At 36.3% G+C, this 17,124-nt stretch overlaps 1 protein-coding gene across 8 annotated transcripts in view; it reads right to left on the bottom strand.

Moving 5' to 3' along the window:
• Positions 1 to 2,799: 2,799 nt before the first annotated feature.
• The window catches only part of MARK1 (microtubule affinity regulating kinase 1), a 59,527-nt gene continuing 45,202 nt past the window's right edge, over positions 2,800 to 17,124 (bottom strand). For 3 of the 8 annotated variants that reach the window (XM_074897253.1, XM_074897255.1, XM_074897260.1), the window contains 6 exons: positions 15,904 to 16,097; positions 13,213 to 13,313; positions 10,896 to 11,057; positions 9,838 to 10,092; positions 7,000 to 7,044; positions 2,800 to 4,886 (listed from right to left, as the gene is read on the bottom strand). In XM_074897253.1, coding sequence (XP_074753354.1) covers positions 4,532 to 4,886; positions 7,000 to 7,044; positions 9,838 to 10,092; positions 10,896 to 11,057; positions 13,213 to 13,313; positions 15,904 to 16,097 — 1,112 coding nt within the window. In that variant the 3' untranslated portion in view covers positions 2,800 to 4,531. Of the gene's footprint in view, positions 4,887 to 6,999; positions 7,045 to 9,837; positions 10,093 to 10,895; positions 11,058 to 13,059; positions 13,066 to 13,212; positions 13,314 to 15,903; positions 16,098 to 17,124 lie in introns of all 8 variants that reach the window. The other 5 variants (XM_074897254.1, XM_074897256.1, XM_074897259.1 and 2 more) reach the window with 4 other exon arrangements.

Below are 17,124 nucleotides of genomic sequence, written 5' to 3'. Positions count from 1 at the left end.
GCTTCCTACGCGGCGTCCGCACGGCTGGGGTGGGTCAAGAAAGGCAACGTTGTGTAGGGACGATCCATAGATTTATTAAACCGGTTGGTGTATTTATCAACATTTGATACACAAACAAACACTTCGGAGGAGCAGATGCAAGGAGGGGACGGGCTAATCCTTTACTGTGAGTTTTTCTTGCTGAGGAACAAAGCCCGGAAACCGAGATGCGCCCTTAACACCTTTAGGTGCTCCCACACCCAGCCCTGTTATCAGCCCCAGGGACAGTGGTTGAGGTTGACCATTGCCACAGCTCCAGCCAGTAAACTGTGGACGGACTGCTCGGCCAGTGCTCCGAAGGGTGGAAGATGTGAGCTACATCTCAGGTCTGTCACTAAGGGAAGAGTGCTCTATCCCGTCTAATAATTTTCTATGAAAGGCATCACCACTCCTGTTACCATCATCAAGTTTTAAATTTAAATCTCCAGAAGGCTGAGGCGGAGGCCAAAACCCAGGACAGGATTTCATGCTCTGAGTACTGTTCCCAAATGCTTTCCCCCAGGCTCTGGCTGCAGCAGCACCTGCAGGGCCTGTTTCTGAGCCCCCGCTTTGCTCCCCCACCTCCTAGAGCCAGATGCTGAACTTGCCAACGTCCTGGAGGTGCGGGTGCGTCCTGATCACGGCAGAAACTGCAAAACAGAGTAGCACCATAGGTCCTGTCTCAAGTACCTATTTTAACAATAATCACGTTAGGGAGCTTGAAGCAGCAAGGTATAGATGTTAAATTTTGCATGCTCTGATATATTGCTGCAGAACTTAATGTGCTACTTTGTTACTTCGTTTGAGGGATGAAGTAATTGCTTGATGCTGATTAAGTAGTAGCATCCAGAAATAAAATATCGATAATCTGGAAGCAGCTGCTGAACGGGATCTTTCATCTTGTTAACCTCAAACTACCTTGACAAATTTTAAACAAAAAAGCACGCATTATTTCACTGGGACTTTGAAAAGTGTTTACGTCTGGGTTTTCTATTTATAGATCCATTACTGAATGTGTACTTTGCCCCTGAACAAGAAGTGCAACGATAGCGAAAGATAATCAGTCTTCTCAAGAAAGCAGGCCTTTCCCCACAGACTGGGTTTGTAGCTTGTGAGCTTGTTCATTTTCCAGAGTTCAGCTATTGAAACCTCTGAGAATACAACTCAATTGAGATTTACTGTCTCCATTTACGTGGCAGCAGGGGAACCACAACACAGCCTGAGGTAAGGTACCTCTTAGGTGTGGGACGTGTCATTCAGAAGTCTCGTGTCTAAAAGCCATGAATTTTAGCTTCATCGTAACTACATGGCATCAGTGATGCTGCTTGGTTCTCAAGCATTACTTTTCATCCGCAGGAGTAGTGAATGCTTATAGTCCTTTCACTGACCTATATACATTTGAATGTTTTAAATTGGACTGCATGAAAAGGAATCTTACTTAATTTGGAAGTGTCTGAATACCTTAAATAAAGAAAAAAAGCAAAAAACCAATCCCAACCCAAAACAGAACCATGCGGTAGTCTTAACTGTTCACCCCCCACCCACCCTAAACACCCCCTAGAAATGCTGCCAAGAAATTACAACTGAATACGTAATACCTCTGAAGATCCGAGACATCCCTATCCCTTCCTGGAGCTGTGGAATGTGACATGGCATTTGTTTTGGATTTCTCAAGTTAAAGCTCTGCTGATAAAATGCAACACTGATCCTCTCCCACATGAAAGTCAAGATGCATTTCGGATCCAAATGTTCTTATCCCACTCTTAGCCAAGGAGTAACTTAGATATAACAGGTACATAACAAGGCAGCTGTTGAGGGACCCAAAAAACAGGCATTGAGGATTCAGCATGCAACGTGCTAAGTAGGGCCTGCTTGCCAATAAAACCAGCAGTTCTAAAAAAAAAAAAGTCTCTTTCTTGGATCTTCCCATCTTATTCCTGCCAGGAACAGGAGATTCGGAAAGCCAAAGGAGGCGGTAGGGTGCAGCTACACTCAGATCGTGCTCTCGCTGAAGCACCTGGTGTATTTGCTACGGAAAGAGTGAGGTGGTTCTCACCTTTCAACAAGGCAAAAGAAAGAAGGTCAGTGGGGTTTGGGAATCGGGGCAATTTCACACCGCTGGCAGTTACTGGAAACAAACAACATTTGCAAATTGTCCACATACAGAAACATTACATCGGCACTTCAGGGTGCCGTGTTTCATAGGAGAGGTGAACTAAAATTCGGAACCTCTGTCCTCTGGAAATGCTATCTGTGTGTTGTGGAACATTAGTACATCTCTGGTTACATGAAGCGCTGAATACCAGCAACAATCTAGGGCAAAGTTAGCCATGTAAAAATATGGCCTGTAAAGCGGGAAGCTAGCCTAAGTACTTAATCTACCGTCTCACAGCATGACCTATATTTTTTCCAGTGAACCTTCTGAAAAGGTGAAGGGTTTTGTTTCATGACTAGTTCATACATGACCTTGGATTAAGATCACGGTTATGTTCCAGCAGTGTATTTTCAAGGATAACTGAACATTCATGGACATTTACCGGTACAAACCCCTCCTGAGGCTGAATTTTGGTGAATTTCTGGAAAAGCACCTGGGCATCGATTTCTAAGTACTAAACCACAGATACTTTCTGGACAGCACAAGACCACAGAACGGATGCAATGTTAATCCTGAATTCACACAATGTTGAAGATGAAGTCTGTACCCCTTTAGACTATTTTGCTACTTGCAGTAATGATTGTGGTTTTTTATAAAGGGCAAACAAACAAGTATTTTAGTATGAGAACTGTTCAAGTAAGTTTTAATAGAGTGCACCAGTGAATCAAGATGACTTGCATCAGATTTTGTTTCAATGAACATCAGATAAAAAAAGAAAAGGGGCTACAGTTCTTTCTTTCCAAACACCACCCTTTTTCTAAGGCAACAATACACGTCCATTTCCGAACATAACTGTTACATAGGAAAGCTACATCACAGTACAGTATGTAAAGTCCATCTGGGTCAAGAAGCCATTAGAGAATGGCACATTTACTACACTTACAGCCTTCTAACTTAGGGTTACAGAGTTTACCACAGCTTTTTTTTTAATTTTTATTTTTTAAAGTGACAATTTCTTAATGAACTTTCTATTCTTCACAAGAGTGTGCAGATGGGGCCCATATGTTGATATTACAGTAATTACGACATTAAATAACATTGCACAACCAACCTCTATGGTTAATTCAGTACAAAATAACAAGTATTAAAATGTACCAGTACTAGTGGTTTTACATAGTTTATAATCATTAATTATGAAGGAAAAAAATGTGGGTGTTTTTTTTTTTTTTTTCTTTTCCATAGGCAAGTGCCTAATTACAAAGCTGCACATTACAGGCATAATGATGTGGAATAAATACAAGAAATCTGGTAAAATATTAAACACAAACAGGTTACATGGGAACAAACTGTACAACCACAAAAGCATAAATCAACAATTTATCATTATAAACAAGGTATGTTTAGCTGTAAAATATTACGTGGAATTGCATGTACTCTTTGGGGGTACATGTTCCAAAAGCCAAGCTAATTCCTGAGGTGGTATTATTAACTTATACAATTGGTCAACACTTCAGATTATCTTGTGCTATTAAACAGTCCCGATATTAATATATTTCCATAAAATGGAATTTATAGTATTCTGAAGGCAGCAAACAAGTGATATTTTATACCATGATATTCAAATGAAATAATTACGGTTCTCCATTTTGGTGCTACATTTGTTAATGGGCCATGGGATCAAGCACTGTAATTTGCAGAGAACATCACTTACGCCTGGTTTCTGTTCCCCCACAGCTCTGAGCTGGCCCAAGGCAAAACAAAGTTTTTAAACTGTAAGTGCCAACACTGTAAACATGTTTGTATTTTTTTTCCCCAACTAAACACTGTCCAATAACGAGGATAAGAGCCAAAGATAAGCAGGAACAGTCTCGTGTAGAACAAAAGCCGATTATTCATCGACTTCTGGTTCAAATCATGAGCAATCTTTAAATAATTAAAAATGGTCATGCTACAAGTTGTGAAAACTATTTTTGTGCATTTGACTCAGGACACAAGTTTTTTAAAAAACGCATGATAGAGGCAAGACTTATAAAACCCACCAAAAATGTAAATGATAGGGAAGAACTTTTCCAACTCAAAGCATCAAACGTACATTTCTGTGCAGAAATCTAGACAACTATACAAGATCTGAATTTAAGCAGTCATCTTTTTATTATACAACTCTATGAACATAAAATGAACAGAATGCTCTATATACTTACCTGTACATGTGAACATAACTTCTTTAGCTACAGTTATTTAATATAGGTCATACTGGATTTAACTTTACAATTCTGAATAACTATGTATAACCTTATTGCAATAAGGGCAATTTCTACATGGGGAGTTTCACAGGCCAATCACTTTAGGCGTAACCAGTACATTCAAAGTGTAGATCATGTATGAGTCTTCCCTGATCCCAAAAAATTTAGGTTCTTTTTACAGCTTAAGCTCGTTTGCTATTTTGGATGCAATGTTCTTAAATGCGATAGAAGTCCCAGATATTCTCTTGAAACGAACTCCATTGAGCGACAATCGTGGCAGTTTGCAGACTTCCATCTCCCACTGAACAAGGCTATCTTGTCGGGCGTCACCGTGAACACAGAAGAGCAAAAACCTCTCTTTTTGTTCGTAATCACAGTTATTAGCATCTAACACTTTCCGAATCTCTCTCATCATATCATTAGGGTCCATAGAGCTAGTGGTCTTCATACTCCACGTGAATCGCAAGGAGCGTGGCTTCGAATCTTTGCTGTCCTCCTTCTCTCTGTCTTTTGGCTCCCCAGAAGCACTCCTGGAAAAAGTGACATACAGAACAGTCAGAAAATAAAAACAGTATAACCAAGAAATAGAAGAGAAATACAGTTCTTGAACAGGGGTTTCTAAACTGCGACTGACACCCCACTAGTCACACGCAAGCTAATTCAAAGAGTGGATGGATACTGTTGGAAAAGTTGTGCACCATCTCCTGCATGCGTGTGCACTTCGGGGCACCACTGAGAGCTGCTGCCAGCGCTGGTGCAGCTCCCAGTAGGGGCACGCAATCAAAGCAAGTTTAGAAACCCCTGCTCTAAAACATTCTGATGACAACATGTGCAATGGTAACTGCAGCAGACACACGTTACTCCATACTGCTCCAAAGAAAGTGGAATCTATGTAAAAGCATGGCTGAAGTTCTGCTGATTTCATGATCTGGAGCATGCCATAAACCAACAAAACTGAAGTTGAGGGACACAATCCTGAAGCATAAATCATACTGTAAAAGCAGCAGAGGAATAAATCCCACCCTGTGATTCACAAGTCTTCAGTTAATTCCCTCCCCTCTTTTCCGCCTTTCCCCCCTTTTGCATTTGTTACATATTTTTGACCTCTCTCTGTGCAAAAAGACCTTATAACAAATTGCTTTATTTTAACTAATGAAGTAGAATTTTGTGCTGTAATTTGGTTGTAAACAGCTTGTTTGTCAAGCAGTTCAGTACACGTCCAGCAGCTTTTTCACAGAAGAAACAGTGACATGAAGACACAAAGTATTTTAGTTGATACCATGACTTGGACAAAATTTCAAGGGAGTAATTTCCAATGAATGTTCTTACTCTGACACTTCCTTACAAAATAGATTACTTATTCCATTGTAGAAAGTGAAGAGAAACAGCACTAAATTTTAATTAATTCCACAGCCAACTTTTTCTGCTCTTGTCCCAGGTGCTTAGGATGCCTGATGCCTCCCCATCCATCACTGGGGAAAGATGCTGTTCTCATTTTGATAGTCTATAGTTGCTATTCAGAGAGGAGTCAAAACAAGCGGTTTTTTTATTAAACTTTCAGTGTGATCCCCAGAGAATCCCATTGATATTAAGGGATAGAGCATGGCAGGGATAAGATCTCAAACGACTTTTAGCCCAAAACAGACACTGTAGGATGACAAAAAGTAGGAGGAAGCTAGAGAATGAAAGCACGAGCTGAAAGCAACTTCACACTTCATTTCATTTGAACATTTGATTAATCTCTTTTCCCTTTCCACATCAAGATTTCGATGGCTAATAGACTTTGAATTGAAAAGGGCTAACAGATAAAATGCTTGTGTATTATACAATGTATCCTGTAAAGAATGTGTTGCTTTTTTTTAAAGAAAGGCTTTCTGCTTTGAAAACTAAGTCGATACTTTCTCTAAGTGAGCAGTTCAGAATGCAAACTACAATGCCTGTTCATTAGAGAGCATAAAAATAAGAAGTTATGCACTGTGTTAAGCACACCAAAAATGCAGAACCAAATGCTGAAACATGGCAAAAGAGCAGATATACTGGAAAATGAGCATATGAAGAATGCTTTATTACTAACAAAGCATCTATAGATTTGTGTACAGCCGTTGCCATACAAATTCAATATTTAGCAGTCACCACCCTTTTTGTCTGAATGTCACTTATTTTATTTCTCAGTGCAAAGTGACATTCATTTCTCAGGGACTATAAGGTGTTTACTTCTGGCAAACAGCAGCTTTAGTAATGAACACAGTATGTAACTATAGTAAAAGTTTATTATATACATATATACACACAGACGCACACAAGGTATACTACATTTTCCACTGAAACCAAAAGTAAACACCATTAAATATTTATGAGCCAAAACATTATTTTTAAGTTCCTAAATGATTGGTTAACTCCTAAAGGGGGCTTTATTATTTAAAGGGATATGCTTAAATAAGGTTTTATTAAATACTTCGCAAGAAAGAAAAAATGAGGGATAAAGAACCTAACCAAAACCCCCTCCCCCCCAAATAAAAAACATTTTGAAATGCAGATTATTAAGCACTATTCTAGTTTACATCCTGATTAAAAATCTTTAAGAAATCACTTAAACCTTGATGCGAAAGACCTAGGAGCGAAGTATTAATAGTGGCTCCTCACCTTGAGGTGTCAGTTCTGCCACTGGCTTCGCCTTCACTTGGATCCCTCAAAACAAAGTTAAGGTTGAGATTCAATGATAAAGGTGAAAAATAAAAGTTAAGAAAACCTACATCTAAAACAATGTTAAATAGCTACTGAACAAAAAAAAAATAAAAAAAATCAGTATAATAATGTCAAGCCTAATATTGTTTAATAGTATTTCTTCACAACTGTAATTTTAATTTCCCTTTATGATACCTTAACTTCTTTCAGCTCTGACATGTAATTGTTTTGGGTTGTTTTGTTTTGGTTTTTTTTTTTTTTTTTAAACTGATGATAAAATTAACATCTTGTTCTCAACCTACTGCAGACAGAGCAATGGCCACATAGAATTCCAGCAAGCACAGAGGAGCAGTTGATCAAGGTGGTCCAGGGGGGCTCCACTCTGCACCCTTCTGGGCCAGGCCTTTAGACCTCAGTCCTGAAAGCACTTAGGTACATGCCCATGCTTAAGCACACTCAAGTAATTAAAGTTAAGACATGCCTAAGAGTTCGCGAGACCAAATGTTTGGAGCCCAGTTCAGAAAGGTTACTTCAACATCTGCTTAACTTTAAGCAAATCAGCTGTTACATTGACTTCAGTAAGATTACTGGTGAGCTTGAGGTTAAACATATCTTTTTTTAAATGTTGTTGAATTAGAATGGTACTTTACCAAGGAACTGGTTTATATCATGCTTTTTTAGTTTGAACCAACTTGAAAAATATCCATAGACTGTATAAGCCACCTAGGTACATTCCTAGTGCTGCTGTACAACATTTTAGCACCCAATTTCAAATTACCTCATTAATTTAATACCTTCAAAACACAAATACTTTAGTAACTAACATCAGATAAGTATCATTTGACCTAAACCACTGATACAAAATACTTCAATACCCCATTCATTAAGCGTTCTCATTATGCATTTTATATACTTACCAGAAAAGGCATTTACCTTTCCCAAAAGATAGTTAAAAAAGTCTTTCATGACACCTTCTAATCAAAGTATGCTTTAAACCATTATTTCCTGAACAGTGCAGAAGTTAAAAGGCATGCAGTTATACAATCCAACTGAAAGAACAGCAAACCCCCCCCACCAACCTCCACCCATGTAATCCCAGCCCCTAAGTCTCAAACAACCCAAAGTTTAAAAAAAACCTCACAACACCAAAAAACACCACCACCAAAACAAACAAAACCCCTACAAGGCCTTCACTATAGGAAAATGTATTTTTAGCAGTATAAAACATAATAGGAAATAGTATTAAAATGTTCTATAGTAAAGATCATTTAAAAATACATCAATTTACAGTATGTTAATTCTAAATACATAGTTTTCAATATTATTTTAATACTGTAGCTTAACATAATGATTTTTTTTTTTAAATCCAATATATCATTCTTTGCAAGTAACAATGACTTATAATGGAAAACACCAGCCTGAGTTCCTGAAATAGGTTAGTTACTTAACAGAAAATACCTTTCTTCCCATTTGGAAAACTACACTGACACCACAGTTGACTAACTTCACTGTAACTTTTTTGGTCTTTTTAAAACCAGGGAGCAAACTCTCTCCCCCCAACTATTTAAGTGCTGGAGATACCAATAATGGAGGATCATAGTCCTGTATCTTCAGGTTTCTGAAAAAAGAAAATAATTCACATACTTTTTTTTTTTTTATGTCATCATAGGAAGCATTACTTAGACACACACCAATGCACAATCAGCTCACCAGGTTAAATCAATTTGATGAGGAACATCACTGCATTTCTAGCTTTCTCTTTTCTTTTCCCTTGTAATATCTCCTTATAAAATTAATGATATTTTACTACTAGCTTAACTTAGCTTTAATTTATCCTTTTTTTAAAAAAACAAAACAAAACACACCAATGATAGAATTTAGTATATAATAGCATGATTCTGCAAAGAAAACAGAAGTTTCCAAGATGTAATTCTGTTGTAAAACTGACAATAATGCAGTAAGGACACATCGGTGAGTAGACTTTGAATTACAGGTAAATCACTGTTTGAAAGAGGCAAACTGAAAATTAAGTCCCTTTTTTGGAATGCTATTGTGACTGCTAAAGCAACAATCACTTGATATTAAATTAAATAGTGTATTTGAAAATCTTTCCCAGCACCCTTCCTCACAGGATGTTACTGTTAGCATCATCACAGGAATGAACACAGGTCCAGGATGTGTGGGTTTTCTTCTTTCAGAATCCTGAACTTACATTTGAAGAAGGTGGTAATATGATATGAGAGGCTGCATGATACTGAAATATTAGTATTTCCAGACATCCAGACTTAGGCCTACTTATAAGCTTCTCATTTATTCACAGACTTTATAAATTCCCTGAAATAATTTGTTAATACCTATTTCCTCTAAGCATGGCAATAAAACAGCTGTAAATATATTGCAACAAACTGCAACCATTAAAAAAAGAGTAAAATGTTAACATTAAATAATTACTCATTTTTAAGTCACTGCTTTCAGTATTTAAGTTCATTTGATTTTAACTTAATTGTAGCATCTTTGTCCTTTAGCTGTAAAGCACATGCAAAAAAACCTTTTAAGTAGCATGCTCTTGCTCCTTGAAGATAAAGCAGCAGAATAGCTGGTCAAACATAAGGGTTACAACATACACAGAGGAGTAAAACAAGTCAGGTTCTGGAAGGAACACAAAAACCAAGCATCATTCTAACTAAATTTATGTTTACTTCAGACTTAAACTGGAAATTCTCAATGACTTCACAATTATGGCCCTAGTTATAGGCTGGGCTTTTATTTTTTGCTCTTAAAAATCGAGGTACTAACCTGCGAACAAACTTGGAAGTTATCTTGCTTATTATACCAGTTGATGTCCCTCTTCTAGTATGTGCAAAAGCACCGGTTTCATGTGATGGTGAGGCGGGCGGTCCATTGTAAGTGGCATTACGCCGCTCCCTTAGCTGCTCACCATGGAAAGTGCTTCGACTTGAACTCCCCCGAGGAAAGCGGGTTCGGTCTGGAGTGGTAGTGCTAATACTATGAGCAGATGGGGAAGCAGCAGGCACTCTTTGAGTTGCACTGCTGGGAAAACAGAAGCATAAATAAAGAGAAAGACTGTGCTAGAAACCCTCCTACATGACAACCATTTCTCAAAGATAGGAAAAAACCCACGTTCTTGATTTTTTAAAAACCTGAATCTGATACTGAGTTGCTTTTATGATTCATGCTTAGAAGTAATCCAGAGATATTTTTATTGTAAAATCAAATTATCTCAAGTATTAAGAGCAGTTAAAAAGGTATACACAGATAATAGGACAAAGGAAAAAGGTAGAACAATCTATAAGATCTGAAAGTGTTCCCAGACCTCTTGCAGAAGAATATGTTCATTAAAACCTTTAACACACAAGCACTCCAAAAACTTAGCAGGTATTTCTTAAGTATTAATCGTTTGGCACAAATAAAAGTATAAAGCTATTTGGGCATTTAATAATAAGAGCAACTATATACAATGCTGCTTTTAGGCAGAAATGAAGCTAGTGATCTTCAAAACCAAGAGCTCAACATTTCAGTACTTAATTTGAATTTATGGTGGCCTGTGTTGTATGCTCCTGTCTAAATTAGTTAAATTTTCAACTATTTAAGTTTTCCAGAAGTTTCCAGAGGGAGGCAGTCAAAGAACTTCTTTAACTGCATGAAAATGTGTTATGAACAAAACCAGGCTTAAATCATCTCTAATACCCACACTACTTGAGTACGCTATTGTTTTGAAACAGAATGCAATGTGACAGTTTTGAATAGATTACAAACATATTGAAGTATATCATGAACTGAACAATGACAGTTCAAAGTGTACAGCATGGAAGAAATAACAATCAATTTATTACCTTGGTCGGTAAGCTTCAGTGCCATCTTTGATGGTTGGCAGTGTAACTTTTATAGGATGACCAGAGGCAGACATAGATTTTTGATGTCGAGGCCGTGCTGATACAGCAGTAGCTACTGCAGAGCCTGCAGAAGATGTGCTACTCACAGACATTTCTGTTAGGCTTTTACCATGGCAGCAAGGCAGGAGGGATAGACAAATGAAAAGGGAAAAGAAAGGTTAGTGTAAAACCCTATAGAAAACAGGGAAAACAACCAATTTTCTTCTTTTAGAACATAGCAAGTGCTGTTTAAATAACCAGAAGGCTGAGTGACAAGGCTGCTTTAGTCAGCGAAAGTAAAGAATAAAGAAAATTCTGAGAAAATGATGTTCATCTATAAATCAAATCACCATGTATGTTAAATTAGGGCTTTTCATTCCTCCCAAGATTAAAGATTACACACACATTATTCAAAGTAATGAAGAAAGATTACAAAGAGTACACAGAAATAGTAAAAAATACTGTAAAATAGATTTGCAAAAGACTTAAATAAATCAGAGTCTCCTTTTGTGAATACCCTTATTTTCAGTTAAAACTCAAAACACCTAAAACTTGAAACATTTGGAATTGCTATCACATTATCACTTGGAAGTGACTGTGTTTTTAAAAGGACCAAGTTGTGCTACTTTGAACTATCCCAGCAACTGCTAGGCTGAGCCAGCATTTTCAAAATACAGTTCCTTTTACTGATACTTTTCTTTCTGCTTTGCCTAAGTGGTAAGGAAGAGATGAAAGTAGCAGCAAAATTACTGTGCTATTAATTTTTAAAATAAATGTCAAATACTTAAGCCAAACTACAGCTTTGCCTCTACAAGCATAAACGAAATTGCATTAATAATGTATTAGCAACAACAGTCCCAAAGCTAAATAATATTTGTAGCAAAGAGGTAAAGATTTCAGATGAATAATCTGATGACACAAGGTGTTCAGCTACACCAAATCCAAATTCAACTGCAACAAATGTACTGTAGGAAAGGCAAATATACAATTCAGAGTTCTTCATTTTTCAGAATACGGTCAAAACTGAGCATATTCATTGCACTCATGAAAGCAATAGTTATTAAGAGTTGTCTGTCTTTTCAATACTATTGAAAAAATGAAATATAAACTGTAAAATGAAAAATTTTGAAATAAAATCCCTTCTCATTAGTTTTAATACCAAAAACCCTATATTGAAAGAAAAAATTTTATCAATCTGTGTGATATCAGATAAAATATTTTAGTATATATTTTAACCCTAAATCTAAAAAATGTATGTTATCTTCTTTATTTTTAAAAAATGATTGTTACAATCTTAGCTCAAATATTTTAAACTATACACAAAAATTTGAAAAGGCACTTCTGAAAGGGCCCATCTAATAATTTAAATTAATGTAACAGTTTTCTGCTTTTTAATGTACCTCCTTAAAGCACTATAAATAGTTGTACTTTACATGTTCCATAGCTCATCATTTTACTATAGATCAACAGCCCTATCTTTTCTTATTTCCAAAAATTAAATGCATCATTAAAAATTCAAGCACTAAGACACAAAACAAAACCAACTACTTTACTAGATTATGTTATTTCATGTTAGGGGCTTTTTGGTTAATTTTACCTTAACTGTTTTATTTAAACAGTTAAAAAAAAAAATAATAATCAGATCTATTGCTTTAAAGAATAGTTTTTATTACTCTCCATTCAAGCCAGTTTTTATTTTTCAGTCAGGTACAGGGGTTAACTAACACCAAGGATGAACAAAGAACATTGTAAAACACAGCAATTGTGTCAGTGTTAAATACAGCAGTATTTAACAAAACATACTAAACTGAGTGTAATTATCATCCCACATACAGATATAAAGTGGTGACCATCACTACTAAAATATTATTTAGGAAAAAAAAATTATATAAAAAAGGATCAAGAAGTCTTAATTTCAACTTTTTGAGAGACTACTAGGAGAAATGAAAAATGATCAGGCTACAGTTAGGGCAATCCATCTGAAGTTGTCCACAGCAGAACTGCCTACTTAGTTGTGAGCATAGCTGTTTTACCGTGTTGGAAGACAATCCTTGATAATAAACGCAATTCCATAAAAAAAGGCAAAGGCAGATCTACACATTTAGTTATAAATTTCATCACAAACATAGAACTGTGGTGGAAAAGGAGATTAAAACACAGTTAGACTTTACATATTTCACACCATGCTTCATAATGGTATTGATTAATTGCATAACCTGATTATTCTATGTCTCAGTTCTTGTACCTAAATTAATAAGCAAGAAAAGTTGAAGAATACCTGTTGTCCTTCCCATTCTGTATTGCAGAATAGCGATCTGAAGAACGTTCACAAACGTAAGTGTTCCTCCTTGTCATTCCACTACCAGAGAATACATTATTCTAGAAAAAAATTAAGACTAAAATTAATTACTTTCTTCTACTGTATATTATGTTGTACAAAAATGTAAACATTGGAAGCAAATCAAAATAGTTTCAGCTGTTTATGTATGTTCTTAATGTTTTCAAATGTACTAGGTTAATCTGTTGACACAAATAATTTATATCTTCAGCTATTATTTTTCCAATAGCTCATTCACCATCTCATTACTGTACCATTGAGAGAATGCTAGAAGAAAACAGAGATTTTTAATTTTGCTGACACTTGCTTTATTACCCAGTTCCCGCATACTGCGTTACCAAGTTATTTGTCTCTAGGATCAAAGGAACAAACTGGAATCCCAGAGAATACATCTATCTGGCTGGTTGAAAGGCTTCCCTGTGAAAATTAAGGTACCAACTAGAGCTCCAGCCTTACAGTTTGTTGCCCGCCGTCAAAAGGGTTTTCAAGAGAAAAATGAAAATATTATTGATCTGTGTCAGTCAACCCAGAAAGGATGATGCAAATAACAATAGGTCTTATAGCCACAAATACTGATGAGACTGTTACTAATTTCAGTTTGCACATACTTTATAATCTCCTCCTCCATGCAAAGATTAGCTACTGAAGACTTACTTTCTGTACATGATGTACAATTCTCAGTTTTATAATGCAGTACATACTGAATTTGGGGTGGGAGAGGTTTGCACAGTGCTAACATTACATACTGACGCATACTGATTTCAAATACACTAAACTTGGGTAATGTAGGACATCATGATCTCTGTGAGATTTATTGTGTGTTTAGGTCTCCCTCATCTACAGCTTTTTAGCATCAGTATCACCATGCAGAGACTACTGAATAAACCCTTTCAAAGCCAATTCATAAGGAAGATTAACAACTGCAGTAACTGTTTTTGAAATTAAGCTCTTGTACTTTAGACTAATATGACTGAAGGTGGTAAGTATGTTTTTAAGAAATCCTGCCTTCCCTAACATCCTGTTACCCTCAAAGTTACACAAAAATATTTTAAAATTATCCACATTAAATTAGCTTTATTTTAAATGTTTGAACTTTAAAAAAACAAATTCACTTTTTTCTGTGTAAGCTACTCAACCTTAAAATACTGTTGTAGTATCAGACACCACTATTTGTTAATCATATCTATCCCAAAGCCTTTCACAAAGTCCCCAAAATAGTAACAGAGCTAAAAATGTACAAATACTGAAGTTGCTATTAGCAAGTAAATCAATTTCTTATTCTTCATAGCAAAGATACTCCATTTAATTAATTCTCACACAGCAGAGAAATGCTTTTGACATATCAGCTTGTACCATACATGACTCTAATCAGCTCCGGGGCAATATAGTTTTGGGAAAGCTCTGATATGAAATCTAATCTTAGAAGACTCAAAGTTCTTGCATGCAATCCACACAGCCGTAATTTCAAAGACTCTTTGTGTGGGGTGTGTGGGGGCAAAAAACCTCGATTTAAAATTTGAAAAAAGATGTTTAAAACATCTGTGGATGTATTGCAGACATGGTCTGCAGAACATTAAGAGTGAAACGAACTTCAGCATTTATTTTGTTTGAAGAGAATTCTAGCAGGAATGCCTATCATCTTCCCAGTATATTTAAGATGGGAGCCAGCGTATAGAATCTCAAAGGACAATGAAAATTCCTGCTGCCCGTCTCCTGTACTACAAGATGGCCAGAATTTTTGTATTTAATACAGTGTATCTCTTAAATAGCAAAACGTATATTTGAATCTGAAATTATAATTCAAGTGTATTTCTTCCCCTCCCTCCCTGCCCCCACCATCAACTATTGCTCCTAAGTAGCTTTTTAAACACCGTGCAATATTTTTTCATTGCGTATCCTAAACACTGATACTACTACACCCGAACTTCCATGAGGCAAAGTAGATGCTTTCACATGAGGAGACAGACTCTCCAATTTGGAACCAAGATGTCTGAGGCAGTAATATGGTAGCAGTTTACAAAACTATGAATGATATCATAATAGAAGAACTAGAAAATTAATAACTTCTTAACACAAGAACCAGGTTGTAACTCATAACATCAGCAGGCACACACATCAGGGAACAAGTAGGTTGTTCCCCCTCACCTCACCCCATTTCTGAAGTCCAAGATGTAGTGGTTTCCAAAAGCTAAAGAGATAAATTTACAGAGAAAAAGTTCATGAGGGATATTACGTAGGATTATTCAGATGAAATCTCTGATTCAGGAAGTCCCTTGACTTCCTTGTAGATATAAAAGCATTAGAAACCAGAAAAATAGCAGTCCATATTTTGTTCTGTTCTTACCTTCTTTCCCTAAATATGTACTACTTGTCTTGACAGATCTTCAGTTTGCCCAAGTGCAGACATTCTCATGCTTACTGTTATGTTAGTGTTAGAAAAAGTAAAGTTGTGGGGGAAAGGTTTATTTTAAAAGACATCCACTGTAGCCTATTTCTGTCTGCCAGTAAAAGTTACCAGAAATAGACTTCGTGGCTTATTCAGTAACCATTATGTCTATAGTAACCTTAGGCTGCAGATTTTGTTTAAATAGGGAAAAATAAATATAACAATCCAAAAGCACACACACTCACACTGGGAACTGTAGTTGATTTTTTTCTTTCTGGACCCACAAGTGGACTTGCAGCCATCTCTCCTTTGGATCCCACTGTAGTGCTGCTAAGTTTGCGTGAGACATCCTTGTCCCAGTCTTCTTTCTGTTCACTTTCCACACTATTTGCCTGAGCCCTTTTCGTGTATGACACAGCAGGAGGAATTGAGGGACCAACTGCCAAATAAAAACAGTATTAATAAATACCTAAAAATAATCACTGCATTTTCCTCGGCCAAAGGAGTCTAAATATAATTCCCCAAGTCCAAAAAAAGCATTTGAACTATGACTGCAAACTCAGCACATATACCAGCCTATTAAATTGAGCTTTGAGAGCCTACATTCTTTCACCCACTCTTTATCAATTTGCAGTTCAGTATTAGTTCCCATTTCATGTGAATATGTAAGACCTAGAAGAGTGTATTAATTCTCATTTTAAACCCATGCAATTTGTGCAATATTATGAAAAAAGAATTAGAGGATACTTTTCAAATTTATTTGGTTTAGTACTTTTTGGGGCATATCTTTTCCTCTAAACACTATAAAAGATCCTTTTCCCTTGAAAACCCTAGAACTACTTTGCTTAAATGCATGCTTATACTTAGAAAAATTACAGTTCTTTTCCCTTCATCATTCTTTAAAACGCTTTGGGACAAATCCTCCATCAGTAGATTTTTACATTCCCTTGAAATAAAATCATATCAATTGATGTTCTTCACAATATTGTTTACTTTTCTGGAAAAAACACCACCAATACCACACTAACACAGAAGAATAATTTAAAAAATGGGGAAAAAATTAGAAATGACAATGTAAGTCAGGCAAAGAAAAGGGCCAAATGTTTTAGAAATAGTTCTAGTAATTTGATAGTTCTCTTTCAAGAGAAAAAAAAATAAATCACATCTCAATGTTTTAAATATGCACTCCTTTTTGATGTAACCACCTTCACCTGAAAATGCTTCCTGAATACTTGTTAAAATTGTTGTCTCTTGGAAACAAACAATTTGGTGCCAATTCCAAACGTACTGATAAGCAAAATAGTTTGCTGCCTTTGTTTATCCAGGCCAATATTTTGCCATTACTTCTTAAACAGGAAACGTCCTCAAGCTCTTATTTAGTGAGTCAACCAAGTAACAAGTCCAAAACATCGGTAAATTACATTGACCCAGATTTACCACAGAGGCATTCATACACATAAAAGCAC

The sequence above is a fragment of the Athene noctua genome, chromosome 1 (genome assembly GCF_965140245.1).
Source record: "Athene noctua chromosome 1, bAthNoc1.hap1.1, whole genome shotgun sequence".
Taxonomy (NCBI): Eukaryota; Metazoa; Chordata; class Aves; order Strigiformes; family Strigidae; genus Athene; species Athene noctua.
The sequence above is the reverse complement of the archived record's forward strand: the minus strand, read 5'-3'. Positions and strand labels throughout refer to the sequence as shown.